The sequence below is a fragment of the Triturus cristatus genome, chromosome 3_2, assembly GCF_964204655.1.
Source record: "Triturus cristatus chromosome 3_2, aTriCri1.1, whole genome shotgun sequence".
NCBI lineage: Eukaryota > Metazoa > Chordata > Amphibia > Caudata > Salamandridae > Triturus > Triturus cristatus.
In genome coordinates this window covers 1041247385-1041272083 of record NC_140584.1, presented here as the reverse complement: position 1 = coordinate 1041272083, position 24699 = coordinate 1041247385, and the positions used below count along the sequence as shown (strand labels likewise).

General features: G+C 48.4%; 1 protein-coding gene across 7 annotated transcripts in view; it reads right to left on the bottom strand.

The window, feature by feature from the left end:
- LOC146859070 (caspase-1-like) overlaps positions 1–24699 on the bottom strand; it is a 264504-nt gene that overhangs the window by 200740 nt on the left and 39065 nt on the right. For all 7 annotated transcript variants that reach the window (XM_085649725.1, XM_085649727.1, XM_085649726.1 and 4 more), the window contains exon 2: positions 6833–7111. In XM_085649725.1, coding sequence (XP_085505851.1) covers positions 6833–7111 — 279 coding nt within the window. The remainder of the gene's footprint in view (positions 1–6832; positions 7112–24699) is intronic.

Genomic DNA, 24699 nt, shown 5'->3' with positions numbered 1-24699 from the left:
GCACTGTCGCAAAGAACAATTTGATGTCCTCTTGGTATGGATATATGGTCCGAATTATGATGACCTGCAATTTTACCGCTCCCTACACAAGATAGCCACCTGTAGAAACATTCCGCAGTCAGGGGCGGGTTAGGGTGATTTTAATAATGGACAGTCCCCTGAGCTAGGTCGGTCCAAGGGTCCTCCGCGACGGCCAACGGCAACAGCTCATGCTATAGCGGCGATCACTGAGACGGGTGGATTGGTGGATGCATGGCGTTTTCGCTCTCCACAGAGTAGGGAATATACCCATTGCTCCTCTGTAAATGACATTCATACTCGCATAGATAACTGGTTGGTTTTTTGCCTGTCTAACACCCTACATACATCAGTGTGACCACCTACCCCGCATGTATTCGGACCACACACCAGTAGGACTGATTCTTACTGTGCTGGATATGCAGCGGAGGGCCTTCCACAGTATTCCCTGCTTGATGCAGTATTCCGCGAAGAACTGGCGCAAGCGAAGGATGAAAGACTTTGCTATAATATAGGCTCAGTGGCGCAAATAGACACTATCTGGGAGCCCTCAAGGCCTACAGAAGGGGGATCACCGCGCTAGAGCGTGCATCTTGGGAGAGGGCTGCACCCCAGGTTTTGGCGCAGATCAGAGCTAAATTAGAAGAATATACCTAACTGGCTCAGACTGAGGTGACAAACTTGGGAAAGTACGCTACTGCCAGGATATACAGTGAGAGGCCCAATGCTACTTTAGGTACTCTGGTTCGGCCTTGCAGTGAAGAGAATGAAGTGCTCATGGTGCAGGAAGAAAAGGGGGAACCGGTGGGTGGTGCACAACAGGTTGTAGAACGATTTCATAGATGTTATAATGAGCTATACACCTTGCAACAGGGGTACAATGAGCAGGCTGTGACTGATTCCTTATCTCACATTGCCATGAAGTGGCTGTCTGATGTTTAACGGGATTGGTTGATGGCCTCACTCCGGCTTACCGAGATTGTCGTAGCCCTGATAGATATGCCCAGTGGTAAGGCGCCCGGATCTGATGGCCTTATGGTGGCCTTTTATAAGGCCTACCAGGACAAACTTTTTCCACACCGAAATAATCTTTTTGAAGAGATGGCCAACCATACGCGAGACATTGCTGATAACCCGGTTAAAGCCAGGCACGTCGGATTACTGCTCCTTGTGTAAACTGCTGTCACAACTTAATATAGACACAAAGTTCTTTGATAAGATTTTGGCTAATAGACTCGCTCCCCTGCTCCCTGGACTGGTCAGTCCTGAACAGTCTTGGTTTATCCCGGGTCGCTCCCTGGTCTGCAATCTTCGTACCTTGTTCGGTACGATGGCTTGGATCGATCCGAATATGCGTGCCACGACGGTCTTTCTTGACACTCAGAAAGAGTTTGTTTCAGTAGAATGGAACTTCATGTTGGCTGTGCTGAGGAGTGTGGGGGTCAGGGAAGTATTTGAGAAATTGATACAGGTCCTATACAAGGAACCTGTGGCACGTGTGAGAGTGAATGGCTTATTGTCAGCTCCAATTACTATCACCAGAGGTACACGTCAGGGATGTCCACTCTCTCCTATATGCTCTGGTAGCAGAGCCACTGGCCTGTGCACTACGTGAATACCATGCCCATCGAGGTATCAGATTCTCACATTACAACCTTATTGTATCTGTGTATGCAGATGATACATTGCTGTATGTCCAAGAACTGGCGCATAACCAGTCACTATCCTGCGGGAGCTGGTGATATTTGGCGGGCATTCGGGGTTACGTATAAACTGGTCTAAGTCCCTTATATTCTCGCTCACGACAAACACAATGCCTATCCAGACAGAAATCCCGCTGGAGTGGACCACTGACTCAGTGCGCTATCTGGGGGTTCAGATACATACGTTCCCGAAAATAGTTATAATGGAGAATTATGGGAGGTTCGTTCAGTGACTTTCTGAGGCAGTTGATTGATGGATCAGTCTGCCACTATCAATGTTGGGTCAGATAGCATTAATGAAAATGATTGTACTGTCACGCTTCCTATTTTTCTACGCAAATATACCAATATTGTTACAGAAGGTATTGTTTCGTAAAATAAGCACCTTATTTGCGCATGTGGTATGGGCAGGCAAGCAACCCCATGTGCAATGGGCCACACGTACATTACCCTACTCGGCAGGACCGCGAAGCATATTATAGAGCAGCGCAGACTATTTTTGCATACTCCTGGCTGCACAGTCCATTTGAACTGCAGCACTGGTACCTGAAGCAAGACGATACGCACCCGCTGACTCTACCGCAATATCTACTTGATAGTTTGCAACGCCGGTTACATACTATTGATCCCTTAGGTGTCACAAGATATCTCTTCAAGAAATCTGCTACAGATTAAACTTCTGTATTCCCCACAACTAAATTTAGAGTGCTGCGGATGATTCTTGCTGAATAGAGACCAAGCGGCAATGGTGGCGTTGCGAGCACTGTGGATACAGTGTATAGGGTAGTTTTCCGAAGAAGGTGCATTCCACAAGTGGGAACAGGTAACGAACGACACAGGCTCCAGATGCCATCTTGCTTACCAAATACCACTATTACCTAGCACATGCGATGAAGCATCCAAGTCCCCCAAAAGGACCCCACTCATAGGCGTGCGATATCAACATTGTATGCCTTGGCATGGGAAGGCAGTGGCCCAACTAATGCTAAATCGAGCCATTGCAGGACGCCTTTGGCATAGAAATTACTCGGCGACAGCGGACTTGTTGTTGTTCGGTTATTCAGACTATATCACTGAGCGGGTGGCATAGATGGGTACAGTTCAAATACCTTAACCGTATATATTACACACCGATACGACTGTTCAGGTATGGACTGCAAGAGGATGCTTTCTACCAGAGATGCGGGATTGGGGAGGCTGGTTTTGCACATCTGGCTTAGTTTTGTCGTGGGGTCCGCAGCTTTTGGGCAGCAGTATGGTGGGTGCTGCACTAGCCTGCGATATTCTTGGTGGCGCTGCTGGGGTATGATTGTGCTGTGCCAAAAGCGGCTTGGCGGCGGTTGGCGCTAGGTCTCTTATTAGCGAGACGCAGAATCGCTATGAGATGGATAAAAGGCGCCCTTTCCAATGATGCCAGAATGGTATTTGGATATGACCTATTGTAACACACAATCAGACACTTATAATGCCCTACTACGGATAGGCAATCGGCCGCGTGGCATTTGGGGACCATACCGGACATATTTGATTTGGATTTCTGAAAGCAATGAAGATAATGACAATGGGGGAGTCGCTGTCATCCCGGATGACGCGAGAATAGACAAGAGAGGAATGTTACACCGTGAAGACTGGTACCAGGGAAGTGACTACTGATGCAGCGGATCTGGATGGGAACTTGCATGCATAAGTACCTGGAGGGGAAGTTATGCTGTCATTGAATACTACCGGCATTCAGTGTTTTGATACTTGTAAGCCTATAGATGTGGATATACACTTGAACATTTCTACTGTATCGCACAATATATGATGCTATGTAGCTCTTTAATAGGGTTGTTTAAAGGCCTGTTTTACAATGTACTTGGATAAACGCGACTGCTATATTATTTGTATGCTTGCAAAATGATTAAGATTAAAAAAAACGTTATGCAAACTTTGTGCCATGTTTCTTTTGCAGACAGCCATTTAAATGCCTCAACTGCAGCGCCTAATTAAACAGCGCTGCAGTTGGTGGTAGCGAAATGCCCGTGGGCATGGTGGAGAGGGGAGCTGGACTACCGAGGACTGCCTCATGAAACGTAAAATGCAATCCCTGTGGGAAAAGTTCCAGTTTCGAGAGTGTGCTGGCGTTTGCCAGCGGTGAAATAGCCGCAAATCAAATGGAAATATCTTGCTGAACAGGAGATGGCCCACTCCTTGTATTTCAACTCATTTGGAAATTACAGTCACGATCCTTCCCAGTCCCAGAAGAGTTTTGATGAGCAACAACACCACAAACCACTTTCCGCCATCTCCAGGAAGGGGGTGAATAGACCAAGAGGGTGGACCACAGCTCAGCTGTGATATTGAACTAAAGCATCCTGGACCCACTGGAGACTGGGAAAAGCAGGAAGATGCTGGGCATACAAACCCCTTTTTAGCAGCCATGCAGGTGAGCGGGACTGGTATTTAGTCATGAAAGAAACTGAAGTGTTGTGTCTCACAAGTGGGATACACATCATTAGGAAGGCTCTGACAAAGAAAAGGACTCCAAGGGTATGGGGGCCTCATTTGCAGTAATTTTATGTTGTACCTGCTTTCCCTGGCTCGGCCAACAATCCCAAGTGTACGGTTTCTTTCACTGGCTTTCCCTGGCTGGGTCTCAAATCCCAGGAAAGAAGGGTTTATTTTACCTACTTTACCTGGCTGGGCCAGTGATATCAGGGCCTGTATTACAAAAAATATGCATTTTCCCTGCTTGCGCCATCAAACACCTTAAAAAAAGGTGCACCGGTCACAAACAGGAAAACTACACTCTGTTATGAAGAATGCGCTGCCCTCAGGGCAGCTACAAACTTGTACTGCACTATGGGCAGTGTTTAAAAGCGGCTCCGTGTTCCTCTGGGCAGCTGGCTACACGCCTGCACTTTCAAGAGGGTTTAGAGATCCCCTGGCAGGCTGGCGCAGTGAGCGAAATACACCCACCTACAAGGGGATGACTGGGGGATGTGCATGGGACGCCCCTCTTTCACTCCTTGTGAGGGCTTCCTTCAGGGGCGCACTGACAGGGCACCTTCTAAGGGATCTTAGCCTCTGCTCTCACATCGATAATACGGCACGGGCACAAAGGCCAAGTGATTCCCTCATTTTCATGGGCCACGCACCCATGTAAAGAGGGAACACCCTCTCATGATAGCACTGGCAGGAAATGGACACCAGTGCTATCAGTATTATAGAAGGGGCCGCACACCGTCTCTGCCACTTCTGTAATACCAAAGTGTGCCAGGGGTACACAAAGTGGGCGTACACACCCATTGCGCCACAGGGCAGTTTCTGTAATATGGCTCTGTAGCTAAAGGTTTATTTTGCCTGCTTTCCCTAGTTGGCCTCTGATCCCAGGTGTACAGTATTTTTTTACCTTCTTCCCTGGCAGTGCCAGTGATCCCACGTGTGATATGTTTCTATTAGTGACCACCATATGCATGATTACCAGCAGGGATCACATCAGTGCTTCAGGCATGAATGCCATCAGAAATGTAAAACTTTTTCTACATAGGTAACACCCAACAGCCACTGTTGCAATGCCACTCGCACAAAGTTATTAATATTAGTTATATATACTCCCCAACACAATTTAATTTGTATCACTCAAATATCAAGTTTAAATATATATAAGAAATTCAACACATTCCCCCCAGCCATCAACTTACAATACTCACATTTTTATCTTGAATGCAAGCTTTTCAGTTTTAGTATACATATATTAATTCAACCAAGCAGAAACTTCCAATGTTCTCTGGGGTGCACACATGAGAGCTGCTTACGGGTATCTGATGAGCTACCAGGAGCTCACGAGCTGATTTTTGGAGAAGTATATGCTAGGAATACCAGGTGTGATAGGTTTCTGTTACCTGCTACCCCTGGCTGGTCCCGTGCCCCCAGGATCAAAGAATTTATTTTGCCTACTTTCCCTGACTGGGCCTGTTATCCAAGGTGTGATCTGTTTCTTTGATCTACTTTTCCTGATTGGACCTGTGATCCAAGGTGTGATGCGTCTTTTACCTGCTTTTCATGGTTGGGCCGGTGGTCTCAAGACTGAAGGTTTTCTTTTACCTTCTTGCCCTGACTGGACCTGTGGTTGCAGGTGTAATATGTTTCTTTTGCTTGCTTTGCCTGGCTGGAACTGTGATCCTATGGTGTGATGTGATTCGTGTGCCTGCCTTGCCTGGCTGTGCAAGGGATTTCAGGTGTGATGTGTTTCTTTTGCTTGCTTTGCCTGGCTGGAACTGTGATCCTATGGTGTGATGTGATTCCTGTGCCTGCCTTGCCTGGCTGTGCAAGGGATTTCAGGTGTGATGTTTGCTTTTGCTTGCTTTGCCTGGCTGGAACTGTGATCCTATGGTGTGATGCGATTCGTGTGCCTGCCTTGCCTGGCTGTGCAAGGGATTTCAGGTGTGATGTTTTCTTTTGCTTGCTTTGCCTGGCTGGAACTGTGATCCTATGGTGTGATTTGATTCCTGTGCCTGCCTTGCCTGGCTGTGCAAGGGATTTCAGGTGTGATGTTTTCTTTTGCTTGCTTTGCCTGGCTGGAACTGTGATCCTATGGTGTGATGTGATTCCTGTGCCTGCCTTGCCTGGCTGTGCAAGGGATTTCAGGTGTGATGTGTTTCTTTTGCTTGCTTTGCCTGGCTGGAACTGTGATCCTATGGTGTGATGTGATTCCTGTGCCTGCCTTGCCTGGCTGTGCAAGGGATTTCAGGTGTGATGTTTTCTTTTGCTTGCTTTGCCTGGCTGGAACTGTGATCCTATGGTGTGATGCGATTCCTGTGCCTGCCTTGCCTGGCTGTGCAAGGGATTTCAGGTGTGATGTGTTTCTTTTGCTTGCTTTGCCTGGCTGGAACTGTGATCCTATGGTGTGATGTGATTCTTGTGCCTGCCTTGCCTGGCTGTGCAAGGGATTTCAGGTGTGATGTGTTTCTTTTGCCTGCTTTCCTCGGCTAGGCCTGTGATCCCAGGTGTGATACTTTTCTTTAATTTACTTTCCATGACTGGACCTGTGATTCGAGGTGTAATATGGTTCTTTTGCCTGCTTTGCCAGCCTGCACCAGTGATATCAAGTACCATGTGTTTCTTACCTTCTGGGCCTTGCTGGGTCAGAATCTTCATCTGCTGAGCGAGGAGTGGGTCTCTGTTCCGGATGCAATTGAGGAGGATCCCTTTAGCCTCCCTTCCTTTATTTATCACCATATCGATCAAGGCTCTGGCCTGGTCTTGGTGGGCTGGTTTGCCTTTTATGAATCCCACCTCTGCTGTAGAAAACACCGATTTATGCTCCAGGTCATCAAGGAGATTACCCAACACAGGACTTTTCACGTGTTGCACAAATTCAAAGCGATGGTCCCGCCACTGTTTTCCTAGAAGAAAAAACTGAGATTTTAGCATTTCTAAGAGTTAACACAAGACAGGACAGCCGAAGGAATGGATGAGAAAGTCAGACTATATGCTGACTTTTAAAGAAAAAAAGGACTTCAGCCTTAATGGAAAATATAAAACCAACATTTTAAGCAGTAGCCATTTTAATATAGATACTGCACTCTAATATATGTCTGCCTCCTAAGCTAGGTAACCCAGCCCTTCCCCAAGGACCGAGGATAAAGGTTTCTCTGTATTACTCCTATGACCATCAGCATAGAAAACCCACCCTGGGAGTGAGGTCAGCGGCTGCATGTAAAGGACGATCTGGACCTCAAGCAATGAGATGTTGAAAGTATTGGTATAGAATGTAATGGATCAAGCCCCTGTGACACTCAACAGCATAAAGAGCACCCAACAAGCTCATATCTTGCCAATCAGAAGACAATCACACAGGGCACTCAAATCGGAACCACTATTCGACCCTATAACAAGAAAAGGAGAGGGTGACGTGCCTTGGATGTGGACAGCAGCATCAAAGATGAATGAGATACATCGCTTTTGAGCGACATAATAGATCGCATTGAGATTTACTATAGCCCACGGGTGGGGGAGGATGTCGCACCCCACAGGAAAAATCATGATGACCAGTAGGATGACCAGTATCACCCTGTATTCATAAATGGGATTGTGTAGCCTTTAGTAATGCTGTTTGAATAGAAGTAATTTATTTTTCAAAATGACCAGTACTAGGCTGGACATCATATTATTGTGTCTGTTGGTTGATTACTGAGTTCTGGGCTTGTGCACCCCACACTACCTCTCTGAGTAGTCAGTGACTGCTCGCCTTTGCTAGCATGAAAGTTAAGTGCAGGAACAGTTTTACTTGGCTCAGTTTGCAGAGAGACAGTAACATGGAAATATGTGGAAAACAATCTCAACCTCCATGGTTAAGGCCCAGTAGTCCCCTTCTACACAAGACTCCTGAATAGGATCTGATACCATGCAATTCCTGTTATATATGTGTATGTGGATAGATTTCTGCACAGATCATTTCTACTCTCATCTATGTCAACATGATATGTCGTTGATCCTTTTAGACGGATGTTCTGGAGCAGGTCTCCAAAGCATGTCATTCATATCCTATGGCTGTGCTAGTCTAAATCCCAATGTTTGTTTCTATTCTGTGGCTATACTCGAGTAAGTCTCAATGTTGTTTGCTGCTCCAGTAATGAGTATCTACACAATTGCATTCCTATTTAGGGGCCAATTACGATCTCGTTCAGGAGGGCTTCGAATCAGATTCAGGCTTACCGAATCATATTCGGAAGCCTTGTTTCCAACTGAATCGTTCACAGTTCCGAACAACCGATTATGATGCCTGGAAAACAGTAAGGGCTGTCCGAATCAGTTCCGAAAGGCATTTGGACAGGTCAAGCCTTTCCGGAGCAGAATCGTACAGCTCTATGGACTCGGTTTCCAAGCGAGCAATTACGATGACCGATTTGGACAGCCGTTCTGAAATCGGGTTCTCCGGAACGAAACAGCTGTCAGGATCAGTCTTTGGGGGCCCGTATCAGGCCCCTCTACACCCGGGGCTCTCCAAATTTGGCCCATGGGAACTTTCTTCCCACCCATGCACAGTGTGGCAGGCACCACGGGGTGCCCCCACCAGGATTTTCCCCAGCCACCCTTTTCTTCAATGGGAGCCTGTGTTCTCGTTCGGAACACAGGCTCCCATTGAAGTCAATGGGAGTCTGACCAAATCGTATACGGATGCATACGGATGCATCCAAATCGCTCGGTCGGACTCCCCAGATCCGAGTCCTTCGGAAAGCATTCACAGAAAAAAAGTTCACACAGCATGGTATTTTTATTGTGTTGCTATTGTGCAGTAAGCCTCCATGGGATAGCATTCCTATTATACAGCTAAGCTATGGTAATTGTCCATTGCAGGTTATTTTTATTGTGTAGCTGGCCAGCAGTAAGCCTCCATTATCAAGCATTCCTAAATATTCTCCACTGCAAATCGTCCCTATTCCATACAAAGTTATGTTAAACGATCAGTGCAGCAGTCGATATCTTTAATCACTCACTTTAACTGAGTTTTTTCCTCAGTCCACAAGTGTGAACGAACAGACAATGGTCACCTTGTCAGTTTTTGAAAGCAGTAATTAGTATATTTTAGTGCTATTCATATGTAAAAAGAATGTAGATACATTTTAATAAAGTAAGAACACAAAACAAATATTTTCAAAAATGGTGCATCATCTATGTGCATCCAAATATTGATCCAATTCCATCAATCTCTTTGGTTGCTAATTCCTTTAAATATATATTCTTGAGGTCTTTACAAATTTTCTAACAAATTATGTCAAGCACCACCTTTCAGCCAAGGAGGGTATAAAACAATTGCTTGATAAAATTGGAAAAAAAGCAAATCAATTTTTGCGTTTTCATTGGACAAAGACAATGATCTTCAGTCATTCTGAAGGATTTGACATATTTAAGGATTTTATATATATATATATATATATATATATATATATATATATATCCACTTAGAACGTTGAAAGCACACTCGGAGTGTGCTTTCAACGTTCTAAGTGGATTTATATTAAGATTTGCCGGCTTTCTGGTTTACCGGCATTAAGCACCACCTGACTACGGGCTCGGTTCCCAACAAACCCGTTTGGAGTAAGAAATATATATATATATATATATAAGCTCCTGTGTCAAAAACACTCTGCACTCACGGGATATTACAGCGCTTTGCACCGCCATTGGGCACCCAAGGCACAAGCGTCGATGGAATCGACAGTTATCCAGACTGGTGGGGATCCGGATATTTACCGCCCCCTGCGCCGAGTGCCGTGAGCCCAGGGTTTGACGAAGGGACTTCTGAATTTGGGTCATCAAAGAACAACCAGTGAGGCACTTTGAAATGCATGACAGCGACGGAAGGAGGTAATACATGAATTGTGGACCCCTGGGAGTGCTATCTAAGCATAATATGAAAAAAATCTTTATCAAGTATCGGGACTTTAATCTCTTTTTATATACTCCCGCTGTACGGGTTAAAAACTTACCGAAGAACAAGGTTAAAGACATTGGTATTGTAACAGCCAATTCCCTCCCTCCTTCGAGTCGCTGTATCCAATGAGGAGTCAGCTAGCGATTTAAAACTGTGCCGTCACCTAAACATATACAATTGCATATGCGAGCAGAAGAAGGCAGAACGCCGAAAACGCGTCCTCGCACGCAAATAAATTATTGAAGCAATCCCGTGAGTGCAGAGTGTTTTTGAGTGTTTTTGACACAGGAGCTTTTATACGTGGGATGGACCACTTCCGTCTCTTCATGCACCCGTCAACAAGAGTGCAGTATGCGCAAAGGTGGACTTTTGGAGCAGGGATATATATATATATAGATATATATATATATATATATATATATACACACACACACACATTTCACTGAAAAAATCCTAGGTTTGAGGGACGTTATAGTTAGCTGGACATTTCACTCGTACAAAACCATTGAAATTTCCCCGTTATAGTTAGTTCAGCTAGCTATAACTTGTGCGCCCGCAATGCACTGCTGATGACATCACATATTACATCACTCATGACATGGTCAGTGACCTCACTGATGACATCACTGATGATATCACGGAGGACATCGTTGTGATAGAGTGGCAGACCTCCTCTCACCCTAATATAACCTTTGATACACACAACGGCAGGGTGCGCGGATCCAGCGCTGCCATAGATATATATGTGATTTTGATTTTCGCAGGAACTACTGAACGGATTTACACCATTTAAGCAAAAGGCACGACTCTGAACCAAGGTCTACCTTTCTGCCAAATTTGGTGTAATTCCGTTCAGCAGTTTGGGCTGTAGCTGTGACTAACGGTCCCTATGGAAAATTGCATGGGGAAAACACGTTTTGGGACCCCCTTTTTTCTCGGTCCCCGCTTGACCAACTACCCCGAGACTTTCAGGATAGGAGCGGACCGAAGCGGACCACGAGATTTGAAAATTTTGCGAAGATTCGTCAACCGGCGCCAAAGTTATTCCAAATAGAATGTTGTGGATTTCCTATGGATAATAGGTCCTAACTATAACTATCTACTGGCCACCGCCAGTAGGTAATTAATATATATATATATATATATATATATATACACACACGAACATACACACTGAAAAAAGAACATTTTTTACTAAAGAAAACAAATTCTTTTTTTTTTTTGTTTATGGGTGGGAACATGGCGGCCGTCAGCTAATTGTCCGCGGTCTTCTCTCGGGGATGCTGATTTTATGCTAAACTGGGCTTCTCCCTTTCCCCCCTCAATACTACCTTGCTCTGCTGATTCTGCGTCCTCTGTTGCCCGCTCCCGGCAGATGGGATTGCCACTGCGGGTGGTGATAGCAGCGGATTGAAGCCTCTCCCCCTTGCGGGCCCCACGCTGGGAGAATACGGCAAAGGAGCTGCGCTGCTGCCGCAAGGCTGCGGTGTTGTTCCAGGGCAGCGGAGGCAGAGACAGCACATGCTGGAAAGTAGCTGAGATCGTAAGTAATACCGGGCTAACAACAATCCTCCTGTTTTGAAATTTTGGTGGGGGGCAGGAAAGTGCTTCCACTCAGGAGGTAGGTGGGTGCAAGTTGTACACTACAAAGGATGTATGGAGAGATGATGACTCTTCCTGGGCAGGAGGGGGGAGGCAGGCTACTCTGTCTATGGAGAGGGGTAAGAGTCTTCAGAACAGGAGTGCTAACCCTCTTGGGAAAGTGTGCAGATATACTCTGCATACCAGGGGAACCCTAATCCTGTCTGAATTGTGGTTGGTGCCGGCACCTCCACTTGGGGTGTTAGCTCCTGAGATTATTGTCTCTACCAAAAGTCAGAGTGCGCACCCTCGCCGGACAGGGAGTGAGAGGGGCCCAGTTGGTAAATTAGAAAGAGTTGGGCAGGCTGCTGCAGGGAAGAGCCAACGGAGTAGAGGTAGGGGGAAGGAGAGTGCCCCAATCTAAAGTGAAAGTTACCCCTTCTCTCAAGTCATATTATAAGGTTTTTGCATCCCTGATTTTAGCTGTAGAGGGCAGCGCAAAGGGTGGGGGTGTGGTACAAGTCGGCACCTTATTAGTATGGAGCAGAACACCAGTACAGTCTTAGGGGGCAATATGATATGCCCTGCCCACCCTCCCCGAAGTACAAAACTGCTTACCAGATGGTCTAAATTTTTCTACCCGGGTGACAGTCCTAACATCAAATATATTTGACATCAAGGCAACTCAGGATGAGTGCAATCAGGGGAGGCCCCCTCAGCAGGAGCTGGATATAGGGAGTACTCCATGGGTGGCCCCAAGGGAGTCTTTGGCCTCTATCCGCTTGGGTCTCAAAGAGGAGATGAGGAGCAGGTTTAAGATATCTGAGCAGAATCAGGTGGATATCCAGGTCTCTTGTGCAGCCTTGGCCCAGATGCTTGAAGAAGTCTCTGCTCGAACTGAAGTCCTGGAGCAGGAGGTCTCTAACATGAATCAGGACATCAATAAGAACACTGCAGGTGTAATTATGTTTGACTAAACAAAATAAGAAAGATCTAGAAAGGCTTGAAAATCACGTAGGAATAATCTCAGAGTTCTCAATGTCCCTGAGTCTATGGCGGGCTCAGATAGAAAAGCCGTTGTCATCTCACTGCTGCAGGATATGGTTCTGAAAAACAGGCTGGACATCAACCTTGCCTCTGAGATCCAACGTGTACATCGAGACCCCTTCAAGAGGAATCCCAAGAGGCAGAAAATGAAGAAAATTGTAATTATTTTTGTTTCATACACAGCTAAGGAGGCGATTTTGACCATGGCATTAAGTGAAGGCTCTTACTCTGCTGGTGCTTATCCATTCTCTAGAAGATCAGATGTTTGCCATGCTACTGCTCAGAAACAGTGGGGCCGGGGAAGAGGCTGGAGGAGTTGAATAAACTCGGAGCTGAAGCACAGCGGAAGTTTCCTGCTTCACTTTGGATAATGTGGAATAATCACATGTACAACCACCGATCAGTGGAGGAAGTGGATGCTTTGATTGACATAATTAGGAGAGAAGCAGGTTCTTGATTGGAGTTAAAAAAGGCGAGGTTTGAAGGGGAGAGGTTAGGCCTGATATAGTTCTTACTTTATTATGTAGGTTTCCCGTTGAGAGAAGACCATTGGGCATTATGCCTAAAAATCTAGGGAGGGCTCCCAGGGGGGAGGGGGAGTAAGGGGGGGCACAGGGGTGATGTTGGGGGGCAGAAGCCTGGATGACCACGGGGTGGGGAGCAGAGGGGAAAAAACTCAAAATAAGACCTCAATATCACCATTATGCATGAATAATAGTGCAGTGGCAGCTCTGCTTAGTATCAATTCCAACTACCCAGATGAGGGGGGTTAACGAGTTAACAACATTCCTGTCCTGGAGTATTAATAGTCTCAGGACCAAGCGTAGGCAGAGGTTAGTAATGAGATATCTGGAAGAAAGCCAAGCACATGTTATCCTCTTACAGGAAACTCAGCTAGCTGCTAGTGAGAGTCGGGTCCTCCTCTCTAAACACCGTTGGATAGAGAGTTTTCTAGTGTCAGAGCAGACTGGGAACTGCAAGGGTGTAGCAATTGTAATCTGGAGGGAGGCTGTATGTGTCATAAAATCTTCAAAAACCAATACATCCGGTAGATGGATAATAGCAACCCTGGGCTGCAGAGGTGCTGAGTTAGTATGTGCCGTTTTCTACAGGCTTAACATTGATGATCTGTGCCACTTGTCTAACTTGCAGTGGAATCTAATGGAGGTTACATCCCCAATAGTATTCGGGGGGGGGGATTTCAATGTCCCACTTGATCCAACACAGGAAAGGTTTAACACAAAGAGTCATGGCCATGCCCCCTGTGTGCAGAAGGCCCTTAAATATATACTACATGACTTGGCGCCTCTGGATGTGTGGAGGTATAGGATGGGAGCCAGACAAGGTTTCATGTTCCACAGTAAGAAGTATGGTCATTTCTCCAGGTTAGACTATTTGTTTGCGGACAGGGCCATTGCAGACACTATAACAATAAGCATCCTACCTGGCCATATCTCAGACCAAGCCGCGGTTATCGTGTCACTAGAGGGACATACTAGATTACCTAGACCAAGATGAACGTTAAAAAGGGACACTCTTTCAGACTTAGAGATTGGTGAAACGCTATAAAATAGTACTGCCCATTTTATAGACAATATTGGGTCTACTTCTCTAGATGAAGTTTGGGATGGCTTCATGGCATACATTAGAGGAGTGATGCAAAAGTTGGCGTACTTCAAAACAAATACTGAGAGACTAAGTTTTAAGTTAATGGAGGACAGAGTGGGATCTTTAGAAGCTGATCTTCTTCTTGTTTGGCTCCCAGCCAAGTGTGGGAAGGGAGCATACACAGAGACTCTTAGAAGAGACAAGGCAAAACTTCAGGATTAAAATCTGACCAAAAATGTATTGAGCAGTGGCAAGATGGTTGTATGAAGAACTTTGAATATGGGGAGAAAGCAGGAGCACTAATTGCGTGGAAAGCTAGAGCATACAGATCTAGGAATATTATCAGACAATTGGTAGTAAATCCCAGGGGGGATATCTCGGATAAGCCGGTCTTATATCCATATTCTCCGAATTATATACGGAAGAGGCCCGCCCTGATCAAAATCTACTTGAAGCTTAGCAAAGTGCAATTGCCAAGATTGACAATAGAGAGTAGGGAGGGGCTTGATGACCCAATTTCCAAGGAAGAGATTCGCTCAAGTCTATCCAAGTGCAGGATGGTAAGGCCCTGGGCCCGGACGCCCTGCCGAACGAAATTTATAAGAGAAGAACTGGTCCCAGTTTTGGAGAGTTTGTTTAATTCAATCTATCGGCAGGATGGATGTATCTCCAGAACGTGGAAGGAGGCCACAATAGTGCTTATTTTAAAACCTTCTAAAGATCCCAGCAGGGTCAAATCTCATCAACTAATCTCCCTGCTGAATGCAGATTATAAAAATGTTATGAGCATTTTAGTGAGGAGATTGGCAAAGCTTGTCCCACAGCTGTAACACTTGGATCAGAAGGGTTTTATCCCCAAGAGGCAGATATTTAGTAAATACTTCCAAAACTGAAGTAAAGTGCTGGAATGACAAAGGTTGGGATGGGAGAGTCAGTTCAGATATCAGGTATAGGAGGTTCTCAATTGTAAATGAGGTGGATGATATCCCGCAGCGTATCGTGCAAAGGGTAGCTAGAGAGATAGATCATCTCCTCGCTAGGTGGAAAAATCTGCTGTTAACAATCTTTGGGCGAGTTAACCTAATAAAGATAACGGTCCTTCCCAAACTGACGTATCTCTTCAATTCTATCCCTCTGGCGTTCCCAAAATCTGGCATTGATAAAATCCAGGGGAAGGTAGTCAGTTTAATTTGGGCTGGTAAGGGGGCCAGGTTAACCTGGAAAAAGTTCAGACGTAGGCTTAATAAGGGAGGTCTGGCTCTGCCCCATTTATTTATTTTTTTAACAAATTTTATTTTGTCAAGCTGCACATATATTGCAGGGCTCTGCACTCCAGAGACAACTGCACAATCCAAATATACAGTTATGGTGACTTTGACTTTTACACATAATATCCAAACACTTACCAGCAACACCTCACCCTCCCCCCCCATATCCGCCTAGTCCTGTCCACCACATAGAAATACAGCGGGAAGGGTAAGCCCCTCCGGGGCCCCCCGTAGCATGCCCCCACAGTCTGAAAGTATGCATACGTATTATCCCATCGGATGGACCTCTGACACTGGTGATAGGTCTAATAACAGTCCCCGATAATCCGCCCACCGTTTCCAAATCTTGTAGGGTTTGCGTGGGCACCCCCTAGCAACAAAAATAGGTTGTTTTAGCCCCATGCAGAAGTCAAGCCCATTCTTCTATGCGGCCACCGATGGGGCCCTTGGCACCTTCCATGCCTTGGCAATATCTCTTTTCGCTAGTGTAAAACCCAATTGCATAAGGTGTCGCTTATAGATGTTGCCTCCTATTCCCTCCATAACATGAAGTAAGGCCAGCTGCGGCATACGGGGGAGCTCCCACCCCAGAACCTCTGAAAGGCAGGAATATACCCCTCTCCAAAAGCGATCAAGTGACGGACAGCGCCAAACAGTGTAAATGAATGTACCCTCCTCTCGGCTACAGCGAATGCACACAGGGGAGGCAATCAGCCCTGCCCCCCACAAGCGCACTCGGGTAAAATAGACCCTGTGTAAATACTTGAACTGAAACAGGTGAAGTCGCATCGCTGTGGCAGCCCCTCGCGGGGCAGCTAAGGCCTCAGTCCAGTCCTCTTCCTCCAGCGTGCCCACATCCTCCTCCCAAGCGCTCCGAAGCATCTGAAGTGAAGGGGAGCAATGAGTGACCAGGGATTGATAAATTGGAGAGATTTTCTGGACAGTTAGATCTTCCATGAAAACCTTCGCCTCTAACAGGCTGAATTCCGGTAGCGACTCCAAGCCCTCTAAACTAGGGGACAGGGCATGCCGAAATTGAAGGTAGCGATAAAACTGGGATCGTGGCATAAGGAATTCTTTCTGCAGGTCTTGAAAAGATTTGAGCGTCCGGCCCCTCATAACATCCCCAAGGACCGAGATACCCTTCGCGTCCCAACCTCATAACACCTGTAGGGCCGCCAGCTGAGGCAAACGCCCGTTGCCCCAGAGGGGGGTTTCCCGAGTCAAAGTGTTCCACCACCTCATTCGGCGCAATGCCTGCCTCCAGATCAGAAACACCACCCGCGTAACCGATGGCAGCGACCCCCGCAGCGGCGCTGAATATAATATTGTAAGTAGTGAATGGTGTCCCATGAGCTGTCTCTCAACTGCATACGCCGCGTCTCCCCTGTCACCGTTCCACCGTTCGTTAAGAACCAGCAAGTGCGAGGATTGATAGTACGAGAGAACATCAAAGGACGCAATCCCCCCACAGTAGGTGGGCAGGAAGCATGTGCACAGATCCACCTGCACCTTTCCCCCCCTCCCACAGGAACTGTCCCATTGCTGCATTCACCTGTCTGAACCATCGGGGCGGGATCTGGTATGGATGATTCTGTAGTTGATAGAAGAGCCGGGGAAGCGCCACCATCTTGAATATCGCCGATCTGCCATATAAGGACAGAGGCATACAGGACCAGGAAATAAGATCTTCACGAGTCCGTTTCCACACTGGAACCAGGTTGCGCTCCCAGGAGACTGCAGGTACATCCGATAAAAACACGGCCAGATATTTCAGTCCCCCCACGGCCAGCTGAACCGAGGAAGCCCACGCTCCTACTCCCGTCCGATCCCCTAGAACCCATAATGTTGACTTACGGGGGTTCATATAGAGTCCCGAAGTTTCCCCAAAAATTTGCATAATGCGCAATAGCCGCGGCCTCGTCCTGTCCATAGCTGTAAGAAAGAAGAGAACATCATCCGCATAAAATGCAATCCTATCAGACAGACCCGGCGCCCATTCAAAGCCCCGGATCTGTGCGTCAATGCGCACCCATGCAGCCAAGGGCTCCATAGCTAGTGCAAATAAATAAGGGGACAGGGGGCATTCCTGCCGCGTTCCCCGCCCGATAGAAAAGGACGATGAAAGTGCCCCCGCTACCCGCACCGACGCCGTTAGATCGGTGTATAGTGGCGTTAGGTAGGAGAGAAAGCGCAGGCCGAAGTTGAGCCTTCGCAGCAGGGAAAAAAGGTACACCCAGCTCAGGGAGTCAAACGCCCTGTCCATAACAACCAATAACAATGCAGCAGGTTCCCCCAATTGCCTAATGGCCGCTATTGCCACGTGCACTCATCTAATATTCTGTCTGGTCACCCTCCGGGGCATGAACCCAGCCTGGTCGGGGTGCACCAGGGTGGAGATGTGGGGCAGGAGGCGATTGGCCAACGCCTTGGCCAGAACCTTCGCCTCCATATTTAAAAGGTAAATAGGACGATATGAAGCATGTTGCTCAGGGGGCCTGCCCGGGTTGTGGAATACCACCACCTCTGCATGCCTCCAGTCCGGAGGAAGCGAGCCCCGCTCCCGAGTCTCTTCCACCACCGGTTGAAAGTGAGGGGCCAATTGTATAAAAAAAAAAAATCTAAAAAATTCACAGGGAAACCCATTGGGTCCCGGCGCCTTCCCGGGGTAGAGTTCTCCCAGGTCCATGCCGTACCTCATCTGACACAGCTTTGGGCAGAAGGTCAGCTATGAATTTATCTATGACGGCAGCCAATAGGCATTCTTTCGGAGCGCACAGATCCGCATAGTAGGCGGCGAAGCTTTCCAAAATAGCCGGGGAGTCGATAATCGGTTCTCCCGCCGGGTCCAGAACTCCCGGTAGGGCCTGGGAATGGAAGGTTCCCTGGCAAAGTCAATGCAGCATCTTGCTGGACGTATCGCCCCATTGGTACACCCTGCTACGTGTTACCAGCCAGGCTTGGCAAGCCTCATCCATTAAAAGGGCCGCATAGTTCTGTTGTGCCATCAACAAGTGCCGCCTAATTTGGCTTCCCTGTACCTCCCGGCTTGGCTCTGCCCCATTTTAATTAGTACTGCACAGTGTTACAGTTTAAAAACGTGCGGATGATGTTAGGTAAACCCGACAATTCTACCTGAGGGAAGCTTCTTGGAGAAATGGAGGTAGAATCGAGTGGTGAAGGATTTTTATATGAGTTTGGTGCCTCTAGATTTTTCAAGAAAGTCTGCATAAAAGTCTTGAGGTGTGTGCTGAATTCAGGAGACTGCTTGGCTTAGGCTATTATTCTGACTTTCCCCCAGTGTGGGATTCCCCCATTACTCCGGTATACTTAAAAGATGACTTAAGTCTCCTATTTAGGAGGGCGGGTATCGCTACGTTGGTTGATCGGATGACAACCGAAGTTGGAATTTAATTTGTTCTGTTTTAAACGTATCCAACTATCCTCCTGGTTCGCTGCCTCAAAGCAGGAGATAGGGGGTGACGGAGAGTTAGAGCTTTCTCGCCATGATGTAGACCTAATAGTAAAGAGGTTGCAACTTGGTATTGGAAACTCTTCACTGCTGATGAGAAAAATAGAACACCTCCTCACTCAGTCTGGAGAGGAGCCTTTCAGGAGATGGAACTCCTACCGGTTTCGGATAACTGAGGTTTTTGTATTCATTTGTTAAACCAGCTAATTTAAAGAGGAACCATTTGCTTACTATCAAGCGGCTAAATTGGACACTTTCAAAAATTGCCAAGTTTGCCCCCTTGCCGCCTCCCAAGTGTAAAATGTGTGGCTGCGTGGAAGCTAATGACGTACAGGTTTTCTTCCAGTGTTCCAGGATAAAGGACTATTGGGGAGGAATAGAACTTGTCCTGAAAGATATTTTTGGTGTGGGGATTGCTATGAACCCAATGCTTGTCCTTCTGGGAGGGTATGAGGTAACGAGCAACCTCCTACGGCAGAGGCAGAGAGAGCTACTCTTTTACTTGATTCTCATTGCAAGAAGAGAAGTTTCTAAGAAGTGGATCGGTCTGCTTTCCCTGAAGGTAGAAGACTGGGTCAGGGCAACTCTTTGGGTGTGGTCAAAAATGGGCTGTCCCCCTGATATATGGGCTGATTTTTCGATGTGGAGCAGAGACCAAGGAATTGGTCAGGCATTCCAATGATTACACCAAGGCACCAAAAGAGGCGACGGTCCTGTCTGGATTAGCCGCGACCCCGGGCGAACGCAGTGGCCGGATAGATCGAGCGGTTTGAGATGTGCCCCTGTTGGTATGGGGATCTAAAAAAATCTAAAATTCACCAATTATAGTTAAATTGGGTAACTATAACTTGTGTTGTTGGTCATGCACAGTGTTATCATGGATGTCATTTTAGATGTCACATTGGTGTTATCAATGTGTTCATAGAACATATCATGAGTGATATAGGTGCGGTCATAAGCAGGTCGCTCTCACTAAAATAGATGAAATGGTCAGGTCAGGCTTAGGGTTCTCAAAATACAGTATGCTATCTCCACTGCTTCGTGAAAATGTAAATACATTAAGAGGGTTTTTGGCAGGCAGTCGACCCCCTGGGAGTTAGCACCCTTAGGTTTACAAATCCCTGATAAAGCGGGGCTGTGTATCACAGCCATTCGTGCCTAATGCTTTGAGTTTTTCATGAAGTGGAAGAAGATGTGTTACCACAAAGAAAAATCAAAACAAAAAGACATGATGTAAATGCTTAAACTTCTCAGTCGCTGGACAATACTGCTGGCCGCATTGAAGGCCAATGCTTTCTTGCTCATAGTCATTTTGTCAATAAAGACTGAAATCAACCGTGTGCAGATGAGTCTTCACAGAACAGTTAATCCCAAACTGCCTGGCCTTATCCCGGCCAACCATAAGAGAAGCTACTCAAGGCTGTTTACGGCGTTGCTGGGCTTCCTTATTAAAGTGGTACAGTGAGTACGGGTCTAGGCATACTAGTCACAACTAAGGCATCCCTCCGAGAAAACAAAAAAGTGATATGTGAAATGCTTGGATGAATCTCTGACACTGGCAATTACTCTAGGCTGCAATCCATTCCACTGTTTTTTTGCTCATTGTCCCACTCTAACATTTTTGCAAAAACAATTTTTATTGCATAATTCAAGTACAATAGCCATCTGCAATGACCAGCATATCATTGGTCTTCTCCTAGTAATATACTCCAGTGCATAGTACAGTGCAGACCACTTCCAACTATCAATGCTTTGCCCCCCAACACTCCCCAAACACAAATATTCCCTCCCCCCACCCACATGTCAGTGTGCCATAGTCGTAGGTACCGTGAGAAGTCCATCTCGTGATTGGCCGTGGGAGCGGCCGCGAGCCACTCTCCACCCCCATGATCAGGCGCCAAGCAGCAAGGAGAAGAGGAGCCCTCCCGCCCCCACGTGTGACCCGTCAGTAGCCTTTCCACCGCTACTCTGCTGCATGCTGCTCCTGTGCGTCAATGCCCTCCTCTGCTTCTGCGCCCCACCCTCGGAGGTCCACCACTAATGCTTCCCATGCATGTGCCATGGCTAATGCTTTTTCATCATTTCCCCGCAGCGCTAGCTGCAGCCTGAGTGTACTCTCGCTACCCGCCCATTTTGTGAAGGTAGTTCTCCACCTCTCAAAGCTGGGGCCAGTTCTCGATTTCCAGTGCAGGGTAATTTCTCTTTTAGCCATCACCAGCCCTAGGTCGCAAAACTTGCTCGTGACTTTCGTGCGCGGAGTGTGGGGGAACCACAGCAGCAGGCAAACTCCCATTTCCACCCCCAATTCCCGCCACGTTACGTGGGTCAAGCAATCAATGACCTCCCCCCAATAACCGCAGAGGACGCCACAGGACCAAAACATGTGCTTAAAGTCGGCCCCCTCCTCCCCACAGCGAGGGCACCGCGGAGCGGGACCCCCAAAGTATTGAAATAATTTAGCTGGCGTCAAATAAGCCCTATGCAAGATAAAGTACTGCACCAATTGAAACCTGGCATTACGTGTGCTCTTCCAGGCCCGTCTCTGTAACCTGGGCCACGTCAAGTCCGGAATGGGCTTCCCGATGTCCAATTCCCATTTATCCTTCAGCGCACTCAAAGGGGCTAGGTGTTCCATCGCCATTCTCTGATAGAGGCACGTAACGGCCTTGACCGTGCCCGCCGCCATGACCACATACTGACAGCCGGCAGCCGTCTGCGGTTCAGAGAGTCCCGTGTTCCAGTGCTTTTGTAGGGCTGCCACCAGGGCTGCGTGGAGTAGGTAGTCTCCCCTCGGGATCCCGAAGGAATCCTGCAGTCCCTGGAATGGCTGGAGCGCTCCATTGAGGTACAGGTCCCCCACCATCTGTAGCCCTAGGTCTTCCCACTGAGCCAGCCCGACCAGTCCCCTCCGTGGGGGAGGGCCGTGCACATGCCCAATGGGATCTCCGGGGCGTAGGGGTGAACAGTGCCGACCCTCCGCAAGCTGCGGTTCCAACACAACCGGAGCGTCCGCTCCTCAAGCGTCAGTTGCGACAACTCTAGTCGCTGCTGGAAGACAATAAAAGAAAGGACATGCCGCGGGATCACCCTGCCCTGCGGGTCTTCGGGACCTCTAAACTCCCTTGCCACCGCCTGCGTTAGCCATTGCAGCTGGGCCGCCAAATAATACCACTCGAAGTCGGGCACAGCAAGGCCTCCCTCTGCTCTGGGCCGTCGTAGCGTGGCCAGCGCCACCCGCCGCCTGCCAGATCCCCAGATAAAACCCGTGATCATGGCTGTGAGCCTGCGAAAGAACGACACCGGCACCCAAATAGGGAGCGTACGGAAAAAATACAACAATCGCGGGAGCGCCACCATCTTTAGTAGCGCTACCCTCCCAGCTACCGAAAGAGGCAGGGTGCTCCAGAATCTAATACTGCCCGCTAGACCTCTAATCGCCCTCCCAACATTCCCCTCCAACAGATCTTGCTGGGTGCGGTAGATATGCACTCCCAGGTACGGCAGACAGCGAGCTTCACAGCGGATAGCCCCGAGGGTGGGGGGGGTCTCCTCCCACTGTGTAACAGGGTATACACAAGTCTTGCCCCAGTTGACCTTCAAGCCCGACAAGTGACCGAAGTCCCTCAGTAACGCTTTGGCACCCTGTAAGGCCCCCTCCGCGTCAGCCAGGAAGAGCAGTAGATCGTCTGCATAGAGGGAAATATAATGGGTTTCCCCCCGCAGTAACAGCCCAGCATATGCGCGTCCCAGTCGGGCATGGGCCGCCAGGGGCTCAACCGCCAGGGCGAACAGCAAAGGTGATCACGAGCAACCCTGCCTCGTACCCCTTCTCACCGGGTAGGAGGCCGATATCGTAGTCCCCGTTCGCACCCTGGCCACCGAGTTAGCGTAAAGCAACCTCGTCCAGCGCACGAACCCATCCCCCAAGCCGAACTCCTGCAAGACCCTAAACAGGTAAGGCCACTCCACGCTATCGAAGGCTTTCTCTATGTCTACTGACAGCGTCAGAGCGGCCGGGTAATCTAGACAATCTACTTCCATAACCCGCAATAGTCTCCGGATACACGTCGACGTGTTCCGTCGGGGGATGAACCCAGCCTGATCAGGGTGTATCAAGGAGGGCATATGTGCCAACAATCGCGTGGCCAGGATTTTGCTCAGGATCTTATAGTCCACGGTGAGCATGGAGAGTGGGCGATACGCTGTCCTGGCACTCGGGTCCCCTCCCTTCTTCAGGAGCGGTATAATCAGCGCCTCACGTGTTGAGGCAGGCAACTGACCCTCCTTCCAGGCCTCCCGGTAGACCGACTGTAACTGTGGGGCAAGTTGGTCCGTATAGGCCGCATAAAACTCCACTGGGAGCCCATCTGTGCCCGGGGTCTTCTTGTGCGCCATGTGCTTGATCGCCACACGGATCTCGCCTAGCGAGATATCCCCCCCCCAGCACCTCCTTGAGAGTGGGGTCCAGTTTTGGCAAGTGGGCCGCCGTCAGAAAGTCCTCCAGTTCCCCAGGGGCGTCGTGTAGGGTATTAGTATAAAGGGCGGCATAATACGCCAAGAACTGACCATTAATCTCCCTCTGAGAGTGCACCGTCACCCCCTCCCCGGTGGTCAGCGAAAGTATGGGAGAGCCGCGCGCATCTGGATTCGCCAACCAGGCCAAAAGCGACCCGACTTTGTCCCTCTCTGCATGCGCCCTGGCAAGGTATGCCTTATAGTCAAAACAGCGGAGCCGCTCTACCTGCACTGCCACCTGTTCACGCGCCACAACCACCTCATCCTGGGATTGCTCCCCCAAGTGCTGTGCTCTCTCCGTGCCGTGCAGCGCGGCCTCCGCCTTCTCTATATCTCCTAATAACGTTTTCTGGACCCCGGCCGTGGAGGAGATACATATCCCTCTAATAACCGCCTTGAACGAGTCCCATTCCCACGCCCTCTTGGACGCTGTCCCCGAGTTCTCTGTAAAATAATTTGTGATGCCATCCCGGACCTCCGCATGGAAGACCGAGTCCTCCAGCATCCGCGGGTTCAGGCGCCAGGTGGGTATCGTCTGACGCAGCCTACTCCAGTGCACTATAATCAGACATGGGTTGTGGTCCGATATGGTTCTCGCCAAGTATTCGCTATGGCGAGTCAGAGCCTGTATGCCCGGAGAGCATAATATGCCATCCAGACGCACATGCAGCTCATGCGGGGCAGAGTAAAAAGAGTAGTCCCTCTCCAGTGGGTGGTGCTCCCTCCATGTGTCCACCAGCCCCCACGCAGTCTGCCAGTCCCGCCTACTTCTGGCCATCCGATGTATTGAGGATTGAGTCAGGGGCGGGTGAGAACAATCTAAGTGGACATCAGTGATGGAGTTAAAGTCACCCCCAAGGATGGTCGGCCCCTTTAAATACTCCGCTAAGGCGCCCGAAACACGCGTGAAGAAGGCCGCTTGCTCTATATTTGGGGCATAAAGGCTGCATAGCGTCACGTCTCTCCCATCCAGCCGGCCCTGCACTGCCACAAACCGTCCCTCCGGGTCCACCTGCGAGGCGAGGGGCTGAAAAGGAAGACCCGCTCTAACCCAGATAAGGGTGC